General features: G+C 35.5%; 1 protein-coding gene across 1 annotated transcript in view; it reads right to left on the reverse strand.

The window, feature by feature from the left end:
* MDGA2 (MAM domain containing glycosylphosphatidylinositol anchor 2) overlaps window positions 1-27,074 on the reverse strand; it is a 536,185-nt gene that overhangs the window by 141,809 nt on the left and 367,302 nt on the right. The window contains exon 8 of the mRNA XM_003408516.3: window positions 269-538. Coding sequence (XP_003408564.2) covers window positions 269-538 — 270 coding nt within the window. The remainder of the gene's footprint in view (window positions 1-268; window positions 539-27,074) is intronic.

Consider the following 27,074-nt stretch of genomic DNA (forward strand, 5'->3'; position numbering starts at 1 on the left):
GGACCTTCCCCCAGGGCTGACAGAGAAAGAAAGCCTTCCCCCGGAGCTGGCACCTTGAATTAGGACTTCTATCCTCCTAGACTGCAAGAGAATAAATTTCTGCTTATTAAAGCCATCCATCTGTGGCATTTCTGTTATAGCAACACTAGATAACTAAGACAGGTCACTATAAGACCAAATTGACTCAAAGGCACACAACAACAGCAAAGATAGCTTAGTCTTAAGATAAATAAATAAACAAAAAAGGGCAAAATATTTGGAATCCTACCTGTAACAAGAAAGCTGCATCGCCCGGCTCCGGCTTCGTTTATGATGCTACAATTATAAACCCCATAGTTTTCATTGGAAAGACTCTTCACCGGGTACTCTGTGTATTCCTGAGAGTCAAACTGACCCGTCCGTAATAGTTTATTGCCCAAACGCCACTCGTAGGTCAGTACCCTGATTGGATAGGCTCTCAGCACCCGGCAGCTCATGGTAACGCTGCGGTCCTGCCCTTGTCGGATTTCCAAGAATGCTGGTTCCACAGCAGGAGGATCTGTAAAACAGAGATATTAAAACAGATAAAGAATGTGGTTTGCCATAAACCAGTGGCTATTATCTCTGTAAGACGCTATTTTTAAGAACACAACCAGCAGCAGGAAAGAAGTGGGTGGAGGAGAACGTATTCAGGTCTAGAAATTTCAGCTTGGCTTGGAAAATGTAATGTTCTGAGTGGGAAGTCAATGAACTTCATTGCTTTAGAAAACATTTACAGGTGAAACTCGCTGACTTTAATTTTTCTTTCTAACTTCTTCCCAGAAAAAAAAAAAAAATGAAAGTTTGGTTTACAGTGTCAGCAGCCAAGTGATGTTCTGGAAATGAAATGCAGAGTCAAGGTCAGATCTCCAAACTAGTTGTGAGATTTTGAAGCAGATAATGGGGTTGATTCGTGTCCATGTCTCCTGATTATTCTCATGTTAGGTTCAGTCCTTGGGCTCATGGGTACTCATTATTAATAAAATAGGTAAACACATTTATCTAAATTTATTCTGAAATTATTTGCAAGTTCTAATAATCGTTCGTAAACCTTAAGCAAACTGCACAGATAACACAGTAGAGGTGTTTTTTAAACCATTAAAATGGCTTCTTTAGCTGGCATAACTGCGATACTTTTTTCTTATAATTAAAACTTGCTTCATTAGTTACCTAACCATTTTGTTTTTGATGGTAAGACTTCCAAAAGATGTTATACTCTTCCCTCATTGTGTACTCAACTTAGAGTATACAAAATATAATCCTTTGCTTAATGATTCCTGACCATCATAATAAATAACAATGTAATTTGTTGAATCAGGGCCATTTTGTGTGACCACTTAGGATTACACTGGGCAACGTGATTCCATGTTGCTTAGATGTGAGTAACACCCTCTTGAGTTGTGCAGTATAAAACCCGCACAACTCTACCCATAGGTTCTTCCTGCAAGATACTGAAAAGTTTTAGGATTACCATGCTTTGAGCACTTACTCTATAAGTCCTAAGAACAAAAACACAATCATAATTTAAAAATCCTGCCTGCATATAGTTTATGGTCTAACATGGAAGGTAGGCATTTAAATAGTTATAAAACTGAAGTATAAAAAACTTTTGTAGGGTAGCAAGTAGTGAATAACACCACCAGGATTGACAAGGCAAGTCATCCCAAGGAAAGTTGTGTCTTTCAGCATACATAGGAAAAAGTCAGATGAGTAAGCAGTAAGAGAAGGCATTCCACATGGAAGGAGTATCACTGGCAGAAGCAAGGAGAAGCTAGAGAGGCCGGGATGGTCAGAGGAATGCAAATGGATCAGCATAGCTGGTGCATAAAGTGTATACAAGGTGTTGGGAGGAAATAAAGATAAGAAGAAAGAAGGAGACTCCATTCAAAGATACTTGCATGTCATGTTATGGGTTTGGATTTTATCCTGTTGGTATTGGGGATTCTTTTAAAAATTTAAATAAAGGATTAGCGTAATCACATTTACCTTTTAGAAAGAATATTGTGGCAGGTATGAGGAACATAAATCAGAGAAGGAAGAGACTGGTTTCAGAGAAAATGATGTCCTCTTTGGTAAAGGCCTGGACTAAAGCAATGTCAGTGAGACAACAAATGATGCTTAGGAAATGGAGGGAATAACAAGTGTCAATGACCAAGACGGAGAACAAAAGAAGGTGCATTGGGGGTATAGCGGGCAGGCTGAACCTGGGCACCCGTGAGCCACACAGTATAAAGATCTGGTAGACAAGTGTTTCTTCATTTTTACACATATGGGTGATATTTGTTTAACTCTTTGCTTTTGATTTGTTGCTTAATTGTAGTCAGGGAAAAATTTTAAGTTTGAAATTCTCTGAAATTTGTTGATAAAACACTTTATGGTCCACTATATAATCAATATTTGCCCTCCATCAGTTTGGGGTATGTTGATCTACTGGGTTAAGTCTAATAATATCTTTGTTGACTGTTTTTTGTTTGTATGTTTTGCCTATTTATTCCACTTGGATTCACTTGGAAAAGTGTGCTACAAATCTTCTAATAAGGTTGTTGTTGTTGGAGTTAGGTGCCGTCGAGTTGGTTTCAACTCATAGCGACACTGTGTACAACAGAACAAAACACGGCCTGGTCCTGCACAATCCTCACAATCGTTACACTTGAGCTCATTGTTGCAGCCACTGTGTCAATCCATCTCATTGAGGGTGTTTTTTTTCGCTGACCCTCTACTTTACCAAGCATGATGTCCTTCCCCAGGGACTGATCGCTCCCGATAACATGTCCAAAGTATGTGAGATGTAGTCTCACCATCCTTGGTTCCAAGGAGCATTTTGGTTGCACTTCTTCTAAGCAGTAGGTATTTATTTTTTTAAATGTCTTCCTATCGTTCTCTCTACTTTTATATATTTTGAGGCTATGTTATTAAATACATACATACAAATGCAAAGCTGCTATATGTTGCTGGTGAATTACCTTATTTCTAATAATACTTTATTATTCAGATGTCTATTTTGCCTGATATTAATATTGTTACCCCGACATTCATTTAGTTAGTATTTGAATGTTATATTTTTCCATCCTTTTACTCTTGTACTTCCCGTATTCTTATATTTTACACGTAACTGTTTTACAGAGCCTAAGGTTAGAGTCTAATTTTTAATAGAGTCTGCCCATCTTTTTCTTTTACTCAGAATGCTTAGCATTTTAATCATTTATATTTATTGTAACTACTGATATATTGTGGTACAAATGTACTGTCTTATTTTTTGTTTTCCGTTTGGTTTGTTTTCTTTTTACTCTTATCATCTTCTTTTAGACTGGTGAATTACTTTATTATTCCAACTCTTTTCCTGCTACTAGTTGGGAAATTAATTACTCTGTTTCTATTATTTTATTGGTTATCTTAAAGCTTGCAATATGCATACCTAAGTTACCAAAAAAGTTCATCAATATTTTTACCATCCTCCTAGACAATGCAGGAATCTTAGCAAACTTTGCCCCATCTGCTCCCATCTTGACATACATCACTCTTGTTTTTTTTAACCTATTAGACATTAGTATAGTTTTATACCTGCACTGTTTTTTTTAGATTTACTCAGACGTATGCTAGTTTATTTATTCCATCTTCATTATAGAAGATATAATTACATCTGTGATTACTTTTCTTTTGCCTAAAGTATATAATTTAGAATTATCTTTAGTGAATTATCTGATCTTGATTTTCTAAAAATATACTTTTTAACATCATTTTTAAAAAATATTTTCCTTGGATGACAAATTATAGGTTTGAAATTTTTTTTTCAACACTTCAAGGTAATATTTCACTGCCTTCAGACTGCCATTGTTGCTGTAGAGAGGTCATCTCTGAGCCTCACAGTTTGAAGGGAATGTATCCACCACCCACTGGCTTCCTTTATAAGAGCCATGGTGGCACAGTGGTTAAAGCATCCAGCTGCTAACTGAAAGGTTGGCAGTTCGAGCCCACTAGCTGCTCCATGGGAGAAAGAGGTGGCAGTCTGCTTCCATAAAGATTTGCAGCCTCAGAAACCCTATGGGGTCACTATGAATCAGAGACAACTCAACAGCAGTGCGTTTGGTATTGGTTTTTGGCTTCTTTTACAAGCTTTTTGTCTTTGAGATAATGTCTTTAGGTATGGATTTCTTTTTTAAATATGTTTGGCACTTGCTGGGCTTCTTAAATCTGCTGATTTAGGGTTGGTATCATTCATGTGGAAACCCTGGTGGCGAAGTGGTTAAGTACTATGGCTGCTAACCAAAGGGTCAGCAGTTCGAATCTGCCAGGCGCTCCTTGGAAACTCTATGGGGCAGTTCTACTCTGTCCTATAGGGTCGCTATGAGTCGGAATCGACTCAACGGCACTGGGTTTGGTTTTTGGTTTTTGTCATTCATATGAGGAATTTTTGGAAAAGTCTCAGCCATTAGCTTTTCAAAAAACAAATCTGTTCTCTTCTTTCTATTCTCACGTCATAGTCATTTTCAGTACATTAATTCTTTCTCCAGTTCTGCTTAACCTTCTTAACTCATTCTTTAATTCCAATAATGTAGTTTTTATTTATAAATATTCTGTGTAGTTCTTTTGTAAACTGGCTATGTTGCGTTTTTATACTTTCCCATAACCTGCAGATGTACTCAAGCTTCTATTTTCTTTCTTCTAAAAACTAATTGTTTTTTATAATGTATGATAATTCCAGTCACCGGTTCTGAGGGTATTTTTCTGTTGGTTCTTTTAAACCACTAGGTATTGCAGTAGTTTGCCACACCACAACAGACTACTAAAACAAATACCTTTTATCCTTCAGAATCCAACAGTTTGAAGTTATGAGTGGAGAATGTAAATGGTGATGCAAAAGGACAAGAGAATTGAAGGGGCTCAATTTAAGCAACAGACTATGGGATCCAAGTCGCTTAGGGAAGGAAATGAATTTAAAGGGAAACAAATGGGGAAAGACAGTCAATGGATTGAATTACTAGAACAATTGAAAACTTTAAAGCAAGTGTATTGCAAAAAAGGGAGTCAGAAAGTTTCATTCAATAAATAGAATTTTGTTAGAGTTTAATATTTCATTCAAATGAAATTCTGAAGCAGAATGAAGAGGAATGATACCAGAGTCAAGTGCTCAAATACACACAGTATTTATAGAATTTTGTCAAATTTAGAGTGTATAGACAGCAAATGAATGTGAATTCCTCCTATGAATAAAATCCACAACCTTAGTTTGTGTACTTGGCTGTATCTATTCAGCAGTTCAAATATATGATTCATTTGCTTAGTGCATATTTGTTACTTGACTTTTGAATAAATATTACTCCTTATGATAAACGAATATTAATTTTCCCAATTTAAATGAATACACCTTTATCCCCAAGTTATATTTGTATTTGTCTAACAAAAATATAAGTGTCTGTAACTGCTTATTTTCTTATTACTGATTTCTTTTGAACGTAAAAGGTAGAAAATGTAATTAATTGGGTTATTTAAAACAGTGAGTTTTTAAAGCCCTCTCTACATATGAATGTGTCATTCTTCCATGCCTAGAAGATTCAGCCCACTCGGTTATTAATGGCCTATAAAGACATCTAATAGTGTTGGGTTAAAACTCTTTAAACAGTGTGTTTTCATAAAGTTCAATAGAGTCTGACTTGGATGGCATCTCTAAATTAAAGCAATCATTACCTCTATTAAAAGGCTGCTCAAACTATTTGGATTCTAGGGTGGTTCCTTAACCACAGAAAGCTAGAGAATGTGAAAATGAGTTCACTTATTATGGTCCAGTCAAGTCTGTCTGTGGAAAAATTCTGCCAAGATATAAGGTTCACTTTAAGCATAGTGGCTATTAATGAGCTCAACATTTCATTCTATGGACTACCCAGTGAGAAGGACAGACCTTTGCAGTTATGATTAAATGGCGTAGTGTGCAGACTTTCAATATGATGAAAGAACATTTCAGGTGTAAAAGAGAGTTCACTATTGTGACAGAGTCAGTTTTTCATGGTATGAGTTATTCCGTATGGTTTATTATGAAATATTCAATTTTAAGAAACTGAAATAAATGAAAATATTGTGAGGAAAAGTCCACTTATGTGTGAAATGTTTAAAAGTAGGATTTCTTCCAAAAAAAATCTAAATCTGTTGCTGTCGAGTCTACTTCAACTCATAGTGACCCCATAGGACATGGTAGAATTACCCCGCAGAGTTTCCAAGGAGCAGCTGGTGGATTCAAACTGCCGACCTCTTGGTTAGCAGCTGAACTCTTAACCGCTGCGCCACCAGGGCTGTTAAGAGAAAACTATCCTACTTTTGTTTTGTTCAATAATCAAAATTATTCTAAAAATATCCATTACATTATACGAAATTTATTCATTTGTATTAAAAATGTTTGGATCGAATTATTTGTCAAACTACCTCCCAGAAAATATACTGAAGGATGTTGATACTACTGTTAATAATAAAATTTATGCTGATATTGGATATTTACCATGTGCTAGGTATGCTAAGATATTCACACAGATTATCTCTCTATCACTGTAATCCATTTATAGATGAAGACACTGAGGTACAGAGAAGTAAAATCACACAGTTAGAAAAGTACCAGGGCAAGAATTCAAACCAGAATGTGCACTCTTAATAACAATCTATGCTTCATTTTTTTCAATTAGAATATTATGAACATTTCACGATTTAGTTCTCTCACTCAAAGAGGACTTTGAAAATATGGCCCTATGGGTTATTTATTTAAAGTTATCAATTCAAATAAAGGATGAATTAAGTCATTAAGAAACAAGGGTTCATAATTACTTCTCATATTATTCTTTTCAGTTCTACTGGTTCCACATGTCTGGAAAGCATTCTGAATTGTAGGGAGAGGGGTGTCTAGTGGGTAAATCCATATACAGTTGTCTAGCTTATTTGAAAAGGATAATGCATAAAAATATCAGGTTATAGGAAAAATATGGGTTAGTGTTTATTTCTTTTAATAATGGGATCAGAGACTAGTTTATGAGTTATTTTGACATTATGTATCAATACAGACTTTTTTAAAACAATGGCCAGATTCACATGATTGCTACAACTGCAAGAGAAGTAATACTTGATTATAATAATAAAAGACGTTTAATTTTTTTTTTTTAAATAAGATTAATATAACCCATTTTTAAGTCTTAGAGTATGAGCCTTATGGACTTGAAATGTGCATAATAGGGATGTCATCAATTCATTCACAGTAAAAAGAGGAAAATGCCCACCTCTTTGGAGAACTTGAGTATAAGTATTATCCTAATAAGCAACATCATGATAAACAGAGAAAATATTGAAGTTGTCAAAGGTTCCATTTTACTTGGATCCACAATCAACGCCCATGGGAGCAGTAGTCAAGAAATCAAACGATGTATTGCATTAGGCAAATCTGTTGCAAAAGACCTATTGAAGCGTTAAAAAGTAAAAATGTCACTTTCAGGACTAAGGTGCATAGGAGGCATAACTAGGGTATGGCAGGTATTGAACTGGCCCTTGGCACATGGTTTATATTAACCTGCTAGTGGTCTGTCTGTGGAAAATGGCGCCACACTGAAATTGAACCCTGTCCAAACATCTGAGGATCCTATTTTAGATAACTTTACCATAATAGCAGCTGATAAATAAAAGTCAAGCTTTAATCTTTTAATTAATACATTACCATGCTTGAGGTAGATCGTTGAGCCATGCCAAGTTAATAGAAATTGCTCAATGATGCCATGTGCCCAGGGCCAGTTTGATACCTTAGATACATCACTGGCATGTGCCTGACCCAAGCCACGGTATTTTCAATTGTCTCATATGCATGTGAAAGATGGATAATGAATAAGGAAGATGAAAGAAAAAGTGATGCCTTTGAATTACAGCATTGGTGAAGAATATAGAATATACCATGGACTGACAGAAGGATGAACAAATCTGTCTTGGAAGAAGTACAGTCAGGGTGCTCCTTAGAAGCAAGGATGGTGAGACTTCATCACATACTTTGGGCATGTTATCAGGAGGGATCAGTCCCTGGAGAAGGGCATTGTGCTTGGTACAGTAGAGGGTTATCATAAAAGAAGATCCTCAAAGAGATGGACTGATACAGTGGCTGCAACATGAGCTCAAACATATCAATGATTATAAGGATGGTGCAGCACCAGGCCGTATTTATTTCTGTTGTATATGGGGTTGCTATGAGTTAGAAATGACTCAACAGCACCTGGCAACAACAACAACATGATACTAATTATTTGGCCTTTAGGAGGTACACTGTTACAGATGCATACATTACAATTGTTTCTTCTCAAGTCATTTCTTCTCAAGTCAAATGCTTGCTCAATAACACACTCCTCTGCCCTCGGCTGAGTTTAAAGAGATCTAGGAAATTGTGCTCTAATGATCACAAAATCTATTATGCAGGAATTGGCATCATTAAGCCAGCAAGTTAAATTTTTCCACTGTCTGGTAAAAACAGTGAAATCACTACATCAAGCATATGGCACTCTCTCTTTCTTCCTGCATGATCTTGTGATTATATCCATTTTAGTGGTAAGAAAACTGAAGTTCAATGAGATGAAGGTGAGCAGCCTGTCTATGCAAACAGAAGAACATTAATCATGTTTAAACCTAGGACATGTCTGTACTTTAAGTTTTACCATGCAACTTTCCTAAACAATGTGTTACTATATGAATTAGGTTCCAAAGATGCCTATTTTATGTGCATCAATCAAGCATATAAATATTATTTATGTGTATGATACTATGCACTAGATTAAAAAAATAAGAAACAGCTCCTGCTAACATGGAGCTTACAATCTCTAAAGAGATATTTTCATAAATGTATCTCAATTTAATAAGAACATGCAGTATGATTTCATATAAGAAAACAACTGATTAATTGCTAATCAAGTTTTAAACTAAGGATAATTTATTAAGTAGAAAAAGATATGAAAAAGAACTGACTTGAAATATGATGCTGAAAAGTTCTTAGGTTCTAGCTAAATGTATATAGAAGAAAAGCAGATTGAGACAGCTAACATTTTAAGGGATAATCTACTCTGTATGACTATGCTAGCACATCTCACATGTTTATTACCTCATTTATACCTCACAAGCTTATGAACCATATATCATTATCTCTCTTTTATAGAAAGGAAAATTAATCTGAGAGTTTACATTCTCAAGTATCCCACATCTTGCAAGTGACAAACTCCAGACCAAATTCAAAACCACGTAACTTCAGTGTCCATGCTATTTCCACCACACTGAAGATGAGGAAACAATATCAAGAAAAACTATAAATCAGTCTTTTGGATAACGTTAGTCTACCTGAGAAGCTAGTCACATGTATACAAAAATGTAGTTTAAAAATAAAATAATCTACATTTGTTGGCAGAAAAGCAACCCCCAAAATTTGGTGATACACTTTATAAAATTAGTTCTTACCCTTCTCTACCTGATATTTTGGGGTTGTTGGTAATGGTATACTTCATATTTCAAATAATGTCCCCAGCAATAGAGCATTTTGGCACAGCATTGTTAAATTGCAATGTGATTGAAAATATTTACACATTTGTATTATTGAAGGTACACACATGAAGAATAATATACAGAACCATTGTAATTACTTCCTTAAAACAAAAATGATAATATACTTCATACTTCTATGGAAGCTTTGCTTTATAAGATTATTATTTATTATTTAGCTTAGGAGCCCTAGTGGTACAGTGGTTAAGCACTGGGCTCCTAACTCAAAGGTCAGAAGTTTGAATCCACCCACCACTCAGGGGGAGTAAGATGTGGCAGTCTACTTCTGTAAAGATTTCTAGGCTTTGAAACTCTATGTAGCAGTTCTACCCTGTTCTATAATGTTGCTAAGAGCTGGAATCTATTTGACAACAACAGGTTTGTTTTTCTTTTTGGGGGGTATTATTTAGCTAGATTTTTTCTGTATCTAAGAGAATGTAAAGAATAAACCAACTCTGAATAATCCAAACAAGTATTTAAAATCCCAGTTGATTTATGCATAAAATATTTTTAGTGCAAATAACAAACAAAATGAAAAAGAATACAAAAACAAAAAATTATAATTCAGGTGATTTTAAATTGTCATATCAAGTATAGTGATTATACTGTTTTTATTTACTATTTTGCTTTGTTATAAAGAACACTATGATGAAAAAATATTGTTAAGAACTACTCATATACAGAGAATATTTAAATCAATGCATCACCCTAATTTCAGCTTCAAAAAATGGCCTGTCCATTTATTATAATTTAAGAAAACTATGAGCTAAAAGAAAGCAATATATTAAATAGGCTTGTGTAGAAATGGGGCGTCTGGGTAGTGACGGAGACAGCCTTCTGTTATGCTGTTGATATTCATTATATGACCCTACAGTAGATGGTCTCAGGATAGAACAGTCAATAGCTATCTAGTAAACCAACGTATATTTTTTACTATGGAGTCTGTAGGTGGTGCAAATGGTTAACATGCTCAACTGCTAGCTGAAATGTTGAAGGTTCAAGTCCACTCAGAGGTTCCTCGAAAGAAAGGCTTGGCAATCTACTTCTAAGAATCAGCCACTGAATATGCTATGCAGCGCAATTCTCTGACACACATGGGTGGCCGCGAGCGGGAATCAGCTTGCTGGCAATTGTTTTTATTTATTTTTATTTTTCCTACATTTCATATAAAGATAATGACAGAAGAAGCAAAACACCTTAAATGGGTTGTAAACTCTTTTACATTCTTTTACAACTGTGAATCTGAAGTTTCAGGTTTTGAGATTAATTACTGCTGGTAACTGATGAAGAACTGTTTTCATTGCCTCTGCCAAGTCATAGAAAATATTGCAGAAGCCTTATTAAAATTTGCTAAATCTTTCCTGAAGAACGGCTCAAAGATATAAGATAATATTTATATCTCCACTCACACATTTTGAGATGTATTTTGGTGACTTTATATTTATCTTACATACTGAATTTGTAAAATAGATCTCTTCTCAGACTTTCCATATGCATTGACTGTAAAAAAAAATTTTTTTTATAAACACAGTTGAGTTAATGTACAAGATTTTAACTTTGTAAAATGCATATATTTCAAATTCTAAAAAGTTCTCACTACCCCTCAGTTTAAAGAACCTTCGTTGTTTTTCCTTGAAGAATAGCACATATTTATGTCAGTAAGTCATCATCCACTGAGATGAGGGATTTTCTGGAGCTCTATATAAGATATCATTTCTACCCCTTAAGAAATTTAAAAGTCTGGGTTGACACATAAAAAACTAAATAAATAAAAACTTTAGATATATTTTTGAATGTCTGTTGTTGTTTGTGTCATCAAGTCAATTCTGACTTACAGCGACCCCATAACATGGAGTAGGAGCCCAGGTGGCACTGTAGTTAAATGCCTGGCTGCTAACCTAAAGGTCAGCCGCTCGAACACGCAAGCAGCTCCACAGTAGACAGATGTGGCAGTCTGTTTCTGTGAAGATTTACAGCCTTGGAAACCCTATGGGGCAGTTCTACTTCATCCTATAGGGTAGCTATGAGTCCCAGTCGACTCAACAGCAGTGGTTTATAGACAGAATAGAACCACACCATAGAGCTCCCAAAGCTGTAATCTTTACAGCTGATGGATTCAAACCTCCAGCTTTTACATTAGCAGCTGAGTGCCACCAGGGCTCCCTTTTGAGACCCTACCATATGCAAGGAGCCCGGTGGTGCAGTGGTTAAGAGCTTGGCTACTAACCAAAAGGTTACTAACCAAAAGGAGCTCCAGTCCACCAGCTGCTCCTTGGAAACCCTATGGGACAGTTCTACTCCATCCTATAGGGTAGCTATGAGTCAGAATCGAATAGACAGCAACGGGTTTTTTACTACATGCAAATAAGTATGTTGGTCATTGTGATGATACAAAATTACTATCTTCACGGAGATTACAATCTAGTGGGGAACATAAGATATAAATATATGAATATTTAAACAATATAATAGATAAGTTTAATAAATGGTATAAAGTGGTGTTAAATGATAGATATATCATATAATTATCAATATAATAGATAAGTTTAATGAATGGTATAAAATGGTGTTAAATAAATGGTATAAAGTATTAGATCTCGATGTTTTCACAAGAAGAAAGCATCACTGTGGAGCAGCATAACCTAAACTTTCATGAGCTAATTTTTGAAGGATCTTTTGAGCACACAGAGAGAAGGAGGCAGGGAAAATTGTAGGAAAGGAGCATTTTGTGTGAGAAGGGGCAGGGACTGAAAATCTGGGTATTGCGCTGTTCCTTTGTGTACATTTTTACTTAAAATATCTGGGCTTTAGCTAACTGAAAGGTTTGGGCTGATTACAAAAGTGAATGATTCTGTTAACAAAAACAGAGAGGTGGCAAACTATATCCCATGTTTGGCAACAATGATGGATAGAAAGATACCATTTTCACTGTAGCACAGAGTTTCAGAAGTTGAGTAATAAGTGATATGTATCCAAAAAAAAGTGATATGTATAGAACCAGGCATTCAATCATTCACTGAAAAGAATCTGAACATCTCCTAGATATTAAATCCTCTTTTGAGCATTTTGTTTCAGAGTTATCATACACAGCCCCCTTTATCAAGAACTTTGTAGTTTTCCTCAGTAGATAAGAAATACACATAAGTTACCTTAATACAAGACATCATGACAGACAAGTGTAATTGTGAAAAGACAAGAAGAATGACCTATTATTAATCTTCTAAACCTTGTACTAGAAGTCCCTAAATTATTAAAATTATATAATTTTTGAATGATATTGTTAACTAATTTTAGAAAAGAGTAGTTTTTATATATTGATGGAGCTACAAAATAGTTCTTTTAAAAAACTATTTAAAAGGAAATCATTTTTAAATTAAAAATAGCATATATCCATGAACATTCATAAAGAAACATTATTAATTATTAATTAAAAAACTATTAAACATAAAGTAAGCCAAATAACTGGTTTTCATATATATTCATATACTTTGTTCAGTTTCTTAGCTGAATCTTTCAGTCCTACCATGACACTAATATTTTTTGGAAGAATGTATTTATCCCAATATGCTCACGTTATTTTTAATTTTTAAATAAAATTGCCTTTTTTTTTATAACCTTCACAGTGGCATTTTATAATTAATAAATTTGAAATTAATAAAATGTTCAATAGTGTGTTCTCTGTAAAACTAAAGTTTTCAAATAAGAAAATAACCTTTTCGAATATAACAGATTTCCTGGTAAGCCCAGAGCAATTTTTGCTAAATGAAGAATATCCTCAGTTGCATTTTTTTATTGAAAGGTTTAAACATTTCAGCCCAAATATGCTTACTGCCTTCTGCCTTCACTTTATTTTTACAATACAAATTTGCAAAATAATTTTCCTCTATTTATGATTCTCTTGAATGTTTCATCAAATTTAGATGCTGCAAAATCTTGGTACTTCTCACCTTTATTTCCTTCCAGTACAGAATATAACACATCCTAAAAACAGGTACTCCATTCAAAGCATATTCCAGAAAAGCAATATCAAACAATCCCTACCAAAAGTTGAGATATTCTCAAGTGCCACTGGTGATTTAAAAACTATATGTCACGCACGTTAGCACTCTGTTTTGTAGGAATGAGTTTCCCACAAAACTCTCTCCTTGATTTGTAGGAAAGGGCTTTAAAATTTCCAGGTTGCATACTTTGTTTTAAAGAATAACGGTGTGCTCACTGAGAAGAATTGCAAAAAAGTCCCTGGTTGGTGTGAACAGTTAATTCATCAGCTGCTAACTGAAAGGTTGGCGGTTCCATTCCAACCAGAGAGCCCTCTAAAGAAAGGCTTGCAACCAACCTCTGAAAAACCAGCTGCTGAGAACCATATGGAGCACAGTTTTACCCTGACATATGTGGAGTCACCATGAGTTGGACTTGACTTGACAGCAACTGTTTTTTTAATGTGCTCAAAAGCTTCACAAGCTAAAGTCTTTTGGCACTCAGTATATTGAAAGAGAATAATTTCAGCATTGCCACAGTTCTTTATTAAAACTGTATTCCTTTCCTGGGTCATTCAAAACACGGGGAGGGGGGAGGAGGGCAGAGTCATGTGAAAGATGTTTAGTTCTCTTCTTTAGCCAACAAACTGCTACCCTTACAATATACAGAATGGTGCTCAATAAAGTTGGTTTGTATATAAATTATGTACACAGAATTTAATAGTATGTTAGTAATATTAATAAGTATAAATACAATTACATAAATATGTCAGTAACAAAATGTAGATACATTACTCTAATAATGTTATATCAATATATTTTGCATGATTCCACTAGGATGTCTCAAATTACATCTCTAGCTTCCAAGTGCTGGCTTACCTACTATCCATTTTAAACTCAGTCTTGCTCCTTTGCTTATAATATCAAACACAGCAAACTATATTCAGTATTTGTTTTCCTGGTCTTTGATATATCTGACATGAATTACCAGTTCCTCAAAATGCAGTAGGGAAATAAGTCAGGAATTATAATGTACAGGGAAGTGTTAACTAGGAAAGACCCTATTCAGTGAAAATCCTATTTCCATTTTTAAATTAATTTTTCTATTTCTAATAATTTTTTTGTGAATTTCTTTACTTCCCCATGGTTTCCTAAAGTTTCTTGTTTCATTTTTCTTTTCATATTTATCTTTCAATAACCTTTCACAAATAATTTTGTCCTAGGTTTTAGCTCGTCTTATCTGCAAAGGTAGTTCCCTGTCAATGCACTGTTAGAACCATTTTTTAATTATCTTCATCAAAATCTTACTTGTGTATGATATTACTGATATTGTTCAATAATTTTCACATTCTGTTTGATCACCTTTCTTTGGAATGGGCACAAATATGGTTCTTTTCCAGTTGGTTGGCCAGGTAGCTGACTTCCAAATTTCTTGGCATAGACTGGTGGGAGACTCCAGCATTGCATCTATTTGTTGAACACCTGGAAACTCTGATGGCATAGTGGTTAAGTGCTACAGCTGCTAGCCAAAAGGTCAGCAGTTCGAATCCGCCAGCCGATCCTTGGAAACTCTATGGGGCAGTTCTACTGTGTCCTATAGGGTTGCTATGAGTCGGAATTGACTCTACGGCAGAGGGTTTGGTTTTTTTTTTTTTTTTTTTGGTTGAAACATCTCCAGTGTTATTCCTTGAGATCCTGGGCCTTGTTTTTTGCCAACACTTTCAGTGAAGCTTGGACTTCTTTCAGACTCTTTGTTTCTTGATCACATGCTACCTACTGAAATAGTTGAACATTGACCAATTCTTTTTGGTACAGTGACTCTGTATATTCCCTCCATCTCCTTTTGATCCTTCTTGTGTCATACAACATATTGCCCATAGAATCCTTCAACAGTGAAAAGCGAGCATTTAATTTTTTCTTCAGTTTTTTGGGCTTGAGAAGTGCTGTGTGTGGTCTTCCCTTTTGGTTTTCTAACTCCAGGTCTTCGCACATATCATTATAACACTTTGTCTTCTCAAGCTGTCTTTTGAAATCTTCTGTTCAGCTCTTTCACTTCGTGAATTCTTCCATTCACTTTAGCTACTCTACATTCATGAGCAAATTTCAGAGACTCTTCTGATACCTATTTTGGTCATTTCTTTCTTTCCTGTCTTTTTAATGATCTTTTGCTTTCTTCATGTATGACGTCCTTGTTGATAAAAGGTATTTGTAATGAATAAGTCATTGGTCTTGCAAAATTCTTTCACGTGAGCTCTGGAGTTGTTTTTATCACCAAGGCCATATTTTCCAGCTACTCATTCTTCTTTATTTCCAATTTCCACATTTCAATCACCAGTAATTATCACTGCATCTTGATTGCATGTTTGACCAATTTCAGACAGCAGAAGTTGTGAAAGTCTTTAATTTCTTCATTTCAGGCATTAGTGGCTGGTGCATAAATTTAAATAATAGTTGTACTAACAGATCTTCCTTGTAGGTGTATGGATATTATCCTATAACTGACAGCATTGTACTTCAGGATAGATTTTGAAATGTTCTTTTTGACGATGAATGTGATGCCAATCCTCTTCAGTTTGTCATTCCAAGCATAGTGGACCATATATTTATCCAATTCAAAATGGCCAATACCAGTCCACTTCAGCTCACTAATGCCTAGGATATTGATCTTTATGTGTTCTATTCCATTTTTGATGACTTCCAATTTCCCTACATATACTTTGTGCATTCCCTGTTCCAATTTCTAACGGATGTTTGCAGCTGTTTCTTCTCATTTTGAGTCATGCCACTTCAACAAATGAAAGTCCTGAAAGCTTTACTCCATCCACATCATTAAGGTCAACTCTAATTTGAGGAGGCAGCTCTTCTCCACTCATATTTTGAGTGCCTTCCAACCTGAGAATTCATCTTCTGGCAATATATCAGACAACATTCCACTGCTATTCATACGGTTTTTACTGGTATCCACAGGGAACTGCAAGAAATTCATGCCAAATTCAGAATAGGACACAGAATGAGAAATATCATTGCTGATGACAGATGGAGTTTGTCTGAAAGTAGAGGATACTAGAAAGATGTTTACCTATGTCTTACTGACTATACAAAGGCATTCGACTATATGGATCATAATAAATTATTGATAACATTGAGAAGAATGGAAATTCCAGAACACTTAATTGTGTTCAAGCAGAACCTGTCCATAGACAAAAAGGCAGTTGTTTGAACAGAACAAAGGGATGCTGCACGGCTTAAAATCAGGGCAGGTTGTGTCAGGGTTGTATCCTTTCACCATACTTATTCGATTTGTATGCTGAGCAAATAATCCGAGAAGCTGGACTATGCGAAGAAGAACACAGCATCAGGATTGGAGGAAGTCTCATTAACAACCTGCAGTATGCGGATGACACAACCTTGCTTTCTGAAAGCAAAGAGGACCTGAAACACTTATAAAGATCAAAGATTACAGCCTTCAGTATGGATTACACCTCAACATAAAACAAAATTCCTCACGACTGGACCAATAAGTAACATCATGATAAACAGAGAAAAGATTGAAGTTGTCAAGGATTTCATTTTACTTGGATCCACAATCAACACCCATGGAAGCAGCAGTTAAGAAATCAAATGGCATATTGCACCGAGCAAATCTGCTGCAAAAAAAACCTCTTTAAAGTGTTGAATAGCAAAGATGTCACTTTGAGGACTAAGGTGCGCCTCACCCACGCCATAATTTTCAATCGCCTCATATGCATGTGAAAGCTGGACAATGAATCTAATATAGGACAATGAATAAGGAAGACCTAAGAGGAATTGATGGCTTTGAATTATGATGCTGGCGAAGAATATTGAATACATCATGGACTGCTGGAATAAGGAACAAATCTGTCTTGGAAGAAGTACAGACAGAGTGCTCCTTGGAAGCAAGGATGATGAGAGCTTCTGTCATGTACTTTGGACATATTATCAGGAGGGATCAGTTCCTAGAGAAGGCCATCATGCTTGGTAAAGTAGATGGTCAGTGAAGAAGAAGAAGAACCTCAATAAGGTGGTCTGATACAGTGGTTCTAACAATGAGCTCAAGCATAGCAATGATTGTGAGGATGGTGCAGGACCGGGCAGTGTTTCTGTTGTACATACAGTCTCTATGAGTTGGACCTGACTCGATAGCACCTAATAACAACAACATCTGCACAGACTTCAGAGAAGTTTTATGAATGCAACATGTAATACATCTTCTGCTGTGTCTGCTCCCTTTTCCATATATGGGAGAATCTTTAAGAATGTAGAGTAAAAATGCTTTTATTTATCGTAATCATATATACTCAATCTAAACTCTCAAAATATTTCCACATAGAAAATAAATGCTTTCCACTCAGACATTTATAACTGGAGAATCAATGCCCATTTTGCACAGTCAAGACAAGAATCCAGTGGATACTTGCATCCAGCTGTCTCCATCACATTTTTCAATACTTACCTATCCCATCAATTCACCAGTGAAATCTTACATCACTGACTTGTAACACTACAGTTTCTTCATAACTATTGAAGTAGATCTGCTCTAGCGACCATATCAAAATACTGTGACATATAAAGAGTTGCACTTCTCAACTTGCAAAAGAACTACTAATTACTTCTATTATCCAGCTAAAAAATAAGTATATAATTTATACACATTGGAATTTTGCTTTTTTCTTTTCCAGCACCTAAGTTCCTGGGTCAATCTTAGTTTGGACCTAATAACAGTAATTTTAAATTATTGTTAATACTGAAATCTCTATGTAGGCATTTGCAGAATTTTTCTTCAAATCTTATTTTAACTAAGAATTGTTCTTTAATTATTCAGTGGTTTATTTCTATTCTTTCTACATTCATTTTCTCCTTTGTGCCCTTCTGAGAAGCATTACAATAGGACAAGAGAAGAATAGAGTATAAAGAAGTACAGAGGTGGAAACAGAAGTCTCCTCCTGTTGCTGAAACCAACGGGTTAGGTAACTGGGACAAAGCCACTGACTTTCACTTGAATTCAGTTTCCCACTCTTTAATATGTGAATTTTAGACATGGATTTTGCCTGTGTATGCTAATGAGCTCTTATGAAGATTAAATGAAATAAAATATGAAAAAAATTTCTTCTCAAGATTAAATAAGGTAGTAAGAAAGAAGTAATAAAAAGTATAAGATATAGCACTAGGGCAGGGAATAATTTATTGATCAACATTATCTTCTAATTTTCTTGATTTGTTCAAGGAATTCAGTACGGTTTTTTTTTTTTTCAAAACAGGTGTTTCTCAGCAGAAATTCATTGACAAAAATTAAACTGATCCTAAATGATTATGCACGTATACGTAATTATACATGGATATTTTTAGGTGCCATGGGATGCTAAATTGGTATATCAGCACTTTGCTTTCTGCCATTTGAGTTTGCTAACTTTTTACTTCTTTTTAATTCTTGTGGATAAGTGCCACATAGATTTATATTACGGTTAGGTGGGCTAGAGGATTTTTTCGACAAAGGGACATTTTCTTGAGGGTCCTCTTAGCCTCTGTCTAAATTACAGCTACGCAAAATACTAGTGCTTGCAACAAGTATACTATCTAATTATCAAGAAGACCAGATCACAGCGGAAAAAATCCACTCTCAGTGTTAAGCAATGGAACATGGCATCTACCCTGACAAATGAGCAAACCTTTACTGGAAAGGTTTATTGTGGAACTAACAAAGATTTGGGTATCAGTGAATCTACTTTCAATATTTCTGAGGGTAGTATCATATACTGATAATGAAATTAACACAGGATGACGTCAAAGAACATCTTAGAGGTCTTTACATAATTTCAGTAATCAGACTTTCAAGCGAAAAGATCTTTGGTGTAAGTGTAACAGGCCCTAAGGAGCTCTGGAGGTGCAATGGCTAAGCGCTCAGCTGCTAATCAAAAGGTTAGCAATTGGAACCCACCAGCTGCTCGCTCAGTGGAAGAAAAGACATGGCAATATGCTCCTACAAAGATTAAAAAAACAACCAAGAAAATCCTATGTAGCAGTTCTACTTTGTCCTATAGGGTTGCTGTGAGTCAGAACTGTGAGCACACAACAATGTAACAGACCTTAGGAACCCTAGCGACACAATTGTTAAGTGCTTGGCTGCTAAACGAAAGGCTGGCAGTTGTAGCGCACTCAGAGGCTTCACATGGGAAAGACCTGAGGATCCACTTGTCTAAAGATTACAGCTTAGAAAACTCCATTGGACAGTTCTACTCTGTCACGTGGGGTCATTTTGAATTGAAAATCAACTGCATGGCACCTAACAAAATAACAGAACTTATCAACATATGCTCCTGCTTTAGCACTACTGTTTACCTTATCCAGGGCCACCATTACTTACCTGCAACGGGGATAGTTGCTCTAGAAAAACAAAAGGGGAAAAAAAACAGACTTCAAGCCTTCTTGTGCTTCATCAAGAGACAACCATCCTCTGAGTACTATTTCTGTCTACTGAAAAGCACCACAGTTTTATTAGCCTTGACAGCCTGAGGACACTTGCTGGAATATCAGGCTCTGAATAGGTATTAGTAAACTAGATCTCCTACAACTACTTTTTTACCTTTATGGTGTTAGCACTTGGCACAGACACAAAATAACAGATGGTATAGAGATATCAATAGCTTTCCATTCAAGAACAGTGTCCCTCACCAAATTCAAATATGCACAAATGGGTACCGAAGCTCTTTGACAAGCAGTTTTAATCGGCTAAATTTACATCTGTGCCTTTATTATTTGTACCAACAAAGCCTCTTTAGGGATTCTTTCTCGGGTTAAACTCTTCCTTTAATTATGAACCACTGAGATGCTTTGCACAACAGTAATGACCACATAAAGTAGAAAAATAATATTGAAGGCTGACAACCTGAGCACGTGTTAACACTGATTCCAGAATATGTTTTACCATCTTCCCTGAAAATATTGATGTTAGAGCTTGTTCTTGATCCTCATCTACAGGGTGATTAAATTTATGATTGACTTTGTTGGCTCCAAAAAAAAAAAAAAATAGCTGGTCCCAGATAGTCTTAAACAGGCTATTGAGGGAATTTTCAAAAGAGAAAATTCCTAAGGAAATAAAAGGTTAAACAGAAATCACCTACCAAAAAGAGACAACTAGGGATTTAGCATGCTTAGTTGTCTCGTCAACACACTGGCAAATTGTCCCAAAACACTAAGATATCTGACACACCATCTGCATTTATCTCAGCCTATGTTAAGAATTTGAGAAGAAGCTTATCTGAATTATCATTCTCAAACGACAGTTCTCTAAAGTACGTGGGTAGGGTACAACTGTGCCCAAGGAGAATCTTTAGGAAAGAGGTTGCTAATGTGTTACTCCATGTGAATCAGTTCCCTTAATTACTACTGTGCAATATCACAAAATAGTTTTGTGACCTACTCTGCCAAGATTTAACTGAGAATTCGATATAAACATGTCTGAGGAAAATACTGTCATTATCCAGGTCCAAATAAGCATACAAAGGGTAAAACTGCAATATGAACACTGAAACTGCTACAGACAAGTTATTTTTCCATTATAAAGCATGTATATTGACTTATTGTAACTCCACCAAACTTTGGTCTTATGTGGTATTTAGTAAGTCTCTTCAAAAAAGAGTATATTTCAAATTATTCCAGCATACTCTCCCTACTGCTATAATGGTGGACATGGCTTCTTAAGATGGCGCTAGTTAGCAAAGCCCGTGTAAGAATGTGGGAAAAGGATTGTCTTTGCTTCCTCTTTCTGTAGGGTTTATTATTGTACTTTTCAGAGTGAAACAGGGAGAATTATGCTACTTATTCCATAAGTCATGAAGAATAGGAATATAAAAATAGAGTAAAATAAGAAAAAGCTGAGTTATTGAGAATTTCTATTCATCTTAGGGAATGGATACGAAAAGACGGCTGATGGCAAAATCAAGTAAAAGAAGCATTAGCCTGACTCCATAAGTCAGACAGCTACTGCCATAAAGCCTAATTTGAACATAAGCAACTTAATAGAAACCGAGACCAGGTTACATTCTGACCCTTTGGCTGACAGAAAGGCTGCTGATGCTGTGTGTGGTGACAGCAGTATTTCAGCTCTCAAAAGAGCCGACCAAGCAGCTTGACACCAGGGCTGTCATATTATGGGTAAGGGAAAGCTAAAGAGTGACAGCAGGACTCTTTGAAAACTACACGCTAATGAAGAGAATGAACAGGCTCAGCCTTCATACATGCTAGCCAGAATGTCCTATGTGAGCTCAGAGAGGGACAGATGGAGCAGACTTTTGAGAAACTTCAGGACGATAAATTTGCCTGTCTCATCTCAGGTAGAACTGAAATTTATGTTCCATGATGATCTTGCCAGTAGGAGTAAGACCTACTTCAAAGCAGACCCCTTTAGAAGAGTGATTCCAACTTGAATAACAGTCCTACACACCACACAACCCCATGTGCTCTCAAATTAAGGGCAGCAGCAAGGCTTCATGTTATGTGCAGTTCCTGGGCTGCTAGTTTTAACTCCACCCCTCATTTTAAAGACAGCATATTTAAGACATGAATTTGAATTTGCATTCGTCACTTTTAATTTATATTTAAAAAGCAAACCTGAGTCAAAATATTTAGTACCTTATACTAACACGAAATTCCTTGTACAGGCAGTTCATCACATGCACCTAACTCTCTGTCTACTTTTCACTTTTGTTTGTTATCTGTCTGTACAACTCTGAGCTCCAACGCTGTTATAGACGTCATCTTTCTGGGCCCACAGAGTTGGTCCTACATCTACTAGCAGCTCTTAGTGGCTCTGTTACATCTATACGGATTAGAACTACTCAGAAAATTGGTGGGAAATTGGAACTTCCTCAAAATCTATCAGGACAGTGTAGTTGCAGTGAAATAAAACACACCTCAGAAGACAGTAAAATAGACATGCCAGGAGAATAAACTCAGGGTAAATAAAAATACAAAGTGAAGAGTTCACTTTTTTAAATCTTGGCAGGTGCCAATATATGAACAATCTACCTTTTTTCAAAAGGGGTAGAATTACATAATGTTGTTGCTATGATGGGGGAGACTAAATACAGCATCAACTTGAATTGCCTGCTGGCAATAGCTACTCAAAACACATCCAGTTAACTCCTGAGTAACCATGACAATAGAGGAGAAAAAGATGCAGATAGCATAAGATAAGGTACTGCTTCTATTTCCAGAAATAGCTTCCATTTAGATTGTATTTCATTAAACATAGAACTACGCTTATACGTGATCTGTCTAATTAGCTACTGAGAACCAAGCTGGGCGGCAGGGGAGAAAAATGGCAGAAATCATGAAGAATGACTCACCAAGTGGATCATGAAAATTTCATAAAATCACAGATTTCTCAAAATTGGAGGACGTATTAAAGGTTAGACAGTTCAACAACCCATTTAGTGTCTAAATCTCTGCTACCAGTTTCATACCTTTTAGTTTATCCATACTAACCCAGTGCCATTGAGTTGATTCCAACTCATAGTGACCCTATAGGACAGAGTAGAGCTGCCCCATAGAGCTTCCAAGGAGTGCCTGGCGGATTTGAACTGCTGACCTTTGGTTAGCAGCCACTTAACCACTATGCCATCAGGGTTTCCTTATCCATACTATGAAACTAAAATTACACTTCCAAATTTCATATATAAGAAGAAGTATTTGGCTTGGCACATTTTTCACAGGACAAGGCTATTATAAAGGATTAGTCTTTATCACTTGCTAAAAAAAAAAAAAAAAAGACCTTGAAACACGTGAACTTAAAATCTCTTAGGCTTCAATTACCACATCTGTAAAATAGGGATGATAACAACGTTTACCTCAAAGACTTGTTTTAAAAATTAAATGAGAAAACACATACGAAGCACTTAACATAGTACCACACTCCCAGTTAGCTATTATAAAGGTTTTATAGAGCACCGGTCCTGAGAGGCTATTCTTAGAATATGAACTGCATGAGAGTGGAGACTTGTTCAGTGTTTTTTTTTTTTTTTAACTCTGGTAATTCACAGTACCTGCAACAGCACTTGACACCAAGTAAGCGAGTAAATACTGATTAAATATCTCTTTAATAAATTACTAGATACGAAAATAGTTTCATAATCAAATTTGTTTGGAAAATGCTACAGACTCTATTCTCCTTTTGGAAATCCATAATATGCATAACAAACGAATGATGGTGAGGCGTACTGTAAATAGGAAAAGAAACCTGTTGACACTTGTTAACCATTTCCGAAAAAAGGTTAACCTCGCCCCGTATTTTTGAGGTTCTGCTACTAAGGTGTAGTATTGCATATAATACATATGGGAAAATGGTACTTTGAAGTACATGTCATAAAACAATCAAGATCAAAGATTAAAAATAATCACTAGTGACAAAAATTTTATTTGAAAAATACACCAAACTTTGCTATATATCCTTAATAACTAAGTGCAAGATAAGTTACCAATATCAAGCTTCTACTGTCTTCACTTACAGAGCCAAACACACACACACACAAACACTCACAAACACACAGAAATAGCAGAGTCAGAAAATATAGGAGGAGGAGGCTATTGATTACTTATATTAAAAATTGGGGGCTATAACTACAATATCAGAGCACCCACACTGAATTAGGCCTTTTATGTTCAGGATTTTTCTGGCTGCCATCTGGTCCTTCAATATGAAATAAGGAGTCCTAATATATTTAACTTGTCTTTTTGGGGTCATATAGGCAGACTTTATTATTATTATTATTAATGTACTTCCAGTTCTTTCCTTTCATATTTCTATTTGAAATTCTGTGGAAATGTCATATACTTCAATAGAAACTTCAGGAGACAGGATTATAATAGAGAAGACATCTTCTTCTTTAGAAAGGGCATCTCCTAAGGATTATTTAAATCCTTCATGAAATGCAAAGAAGATTTTGTAATTTTCAGGAAAAAAAAATACAGTATTCTCATCTTGGTACCTAGGAAACAATTTTTTTTTTTAAAGTGCTGAATCTTGTCCTGACTATTTATCAAGAGAACACTTGTCAAACAGCCACACCAGCCACCACTCGATTTACTTTAATAGTCCCTAATATCTTTTCTTCTTTTTTTAATTTACGTCCTTAGATTTGACCCAGACCCACCCAGTGCCATCGAGTCGATTTCGACTCATAGCTACCCTATAGGACAGATTTGACACAGCAAAGTTAGGTCATCTATGGCTTTAATATTTAAATTACTTGTCAAATTTTACATCCACTAAAAGATCCATATGAAAACAAAAATATTTTTTTCTTGAAAAAAACAATGATACATTGAGGACATTTTCAAACATATGTTGTTGTTCTTAGGTGCCGTTGAGTCAATTGTGACTCATAGAGATCCCATGTATAAGAGAATGAAACACTGCCCAGTCCCGGGCCACCCTCACAATCGTCTCTACGCTTGAGCCCATTGTTGGAGCTACTGTGTCAATTCATCTGGCCGAGGGTCTTCCTCTTTTTTGCTGACCTTCTATTTTACCAAGCATGATTTCCTTCTTCAGGGACTGGTCCTCCTGATAACGTATCTAAAGTATATAAGACAAAGTCTCAGCACCCTTCTCGCCATCTTCGTTTCTAAGGAGCATTCTGGCCGTACCTCTCCTAAGACAGATTTGTTTGTTCAAACATAGAGATTCCATCAATATTTAATCAATTTTTTTTGCTCTCAGGCCTGAATGTTTCTAGAGAAAAATATGTGAACTTTGCTTGCCCACTGAAACTAAAAGGTGGTATTTTCCCTTACGCCTGCAAAAGGATAAAATAGTTAACGTAATTAAGTTAAAAAAAAAAAAAAAAAAAAACTTCTAAAATTAAAACTAAACTTTCATTATATTTGCTCAATACTCTGGAACTTTGCTAGGTCATGACCAGGCATACCACAAAGTTCAGTGTAAGATTCTCTTGGATACCATCAAAAAGCTGAAGAATAAAAAGAGCCTTGTTATGACTTTTTTTGTCATGGACTCAGAAAAATGCATAATTGTGTGATCTCGGAAGGAAGAGAATAATCACTTCCAACTCATGATTTAAAGCTAGTCCTAAGTAAAATATTTCTGTCAAAAGGACAAAACTAAAACAAGCTGTCAACAGATGAGGTATGCACCATGATAATAAAACTATGTCTAGTGACAATGCTTAAGAAATGCCTACACAGTTCAAAGCTCTGATGTGAACATAAACCAAGGTCAAAAAAGAATAATACTCCATAGCACATTTAACTTGAAATTTCAAAGTGGAGGTGACTGAGTTATTAAAATGTTCATTATGAAATTAAATCTATATTTTCATTCAACATAAAGGAATAAAGTTAGAAAAAGATCTACCAAAGTTACCAGAAGTCATCCACGATTATTTCTTATTTAGGTGATTAGCCAAGAGTTTTAAACATTAAGAAGAAAAAAAAGTATATCATAGTTGGCTCCTTCACATGAAGCAACAATTACTTCAAACTCCATGTTTGTTGCTCTGCGATGTTACAGAAAAATGTCCCAGTAATTCATATACTATAGCTGCTGCTGTAATCACTTTTGCTCAAATTTATTACAAATTGGAATACTGCAGGGTAGAGATTTTTATTTGTAGAATGGTTCACACATTTGAAGAGTATATTTTGTCATTTCATTCTGATCATGTGTTGGTTCATTTCTTATAGTCACTTGGTTGAGACTTAATTTCTTCAGTGATCATATACTTATTTGTACTTTGCTAAAATCTTCTACTTTATAAGCATAACTATGTAAGTTGTATCACTTCTGATATGTCAGAGGAATTAAAATCTGAGTTTAGCTCGTTGAAACAAATTGTGAGACAAAAAGAGCTTCTACGTTTGTCTTGATGACTCCTATGACATGCAGGAAGCATGACATGCAAGAAGTGACAGCAGTATGTGCTGACTCAACCTAATCACTTACAAGTCACTTAATAGTGACAAAGGGAAATGAGTGATGTGAAAACTTCACCCAAATGCCCTGAAATCGTATACCTCATTCTCCAATAACAGTGAATTATTCAACCTTGAGCTTGACTTGTCTTTTTGGTTATTTATTGTGGATACAAATATTTCTTCTCAAATACAAGAAAAGTCACCTCTGATGCAAAAGATGATGTAAGTTATTAGAAAAAAATATTCTTTATGACTGTAGTGGTGGGATGATGTGCTCAGTTATCTGTACAAAATAGCATTGTTTCTTAAGGATGTTTCTCAAGTTTTATCACATTTATCCATAAATGCACAGGAATTACTCAAAAACACCTGAGAAACTGCCCCTCTACCAATAGTTTACATCCAAAAGTTTCTTCCAACTACTCAATTAGCTTCTTATCCTAAATTAATTCCAAACTTTGTACATTTAAATCACTGCTGATAAATACTAATTATAATTTTATGCAATTATCACTTATTTTCCTACATTGTTCTAATATACCAAGGTCCATGTTGACTATTTTTCTTTCCAATTATTCATCTGAGCTTTTTATC

The sequence above is a fragment of the Loxodonta africana genome, chromosome 10 (assembly GCF_030014295.1).
Source record: "Loxodonta africana isolate mLoxAfr1 chromosome 10, mLoxAfr1.hap2, whole genome shotgun sequence".
Taxonomy (NCBI): Eukaryota; Metazoa; Chordata; class Mammalia; order Proboscidea; family Elephantidae; genus Loxodonta; species Loxodonta africana.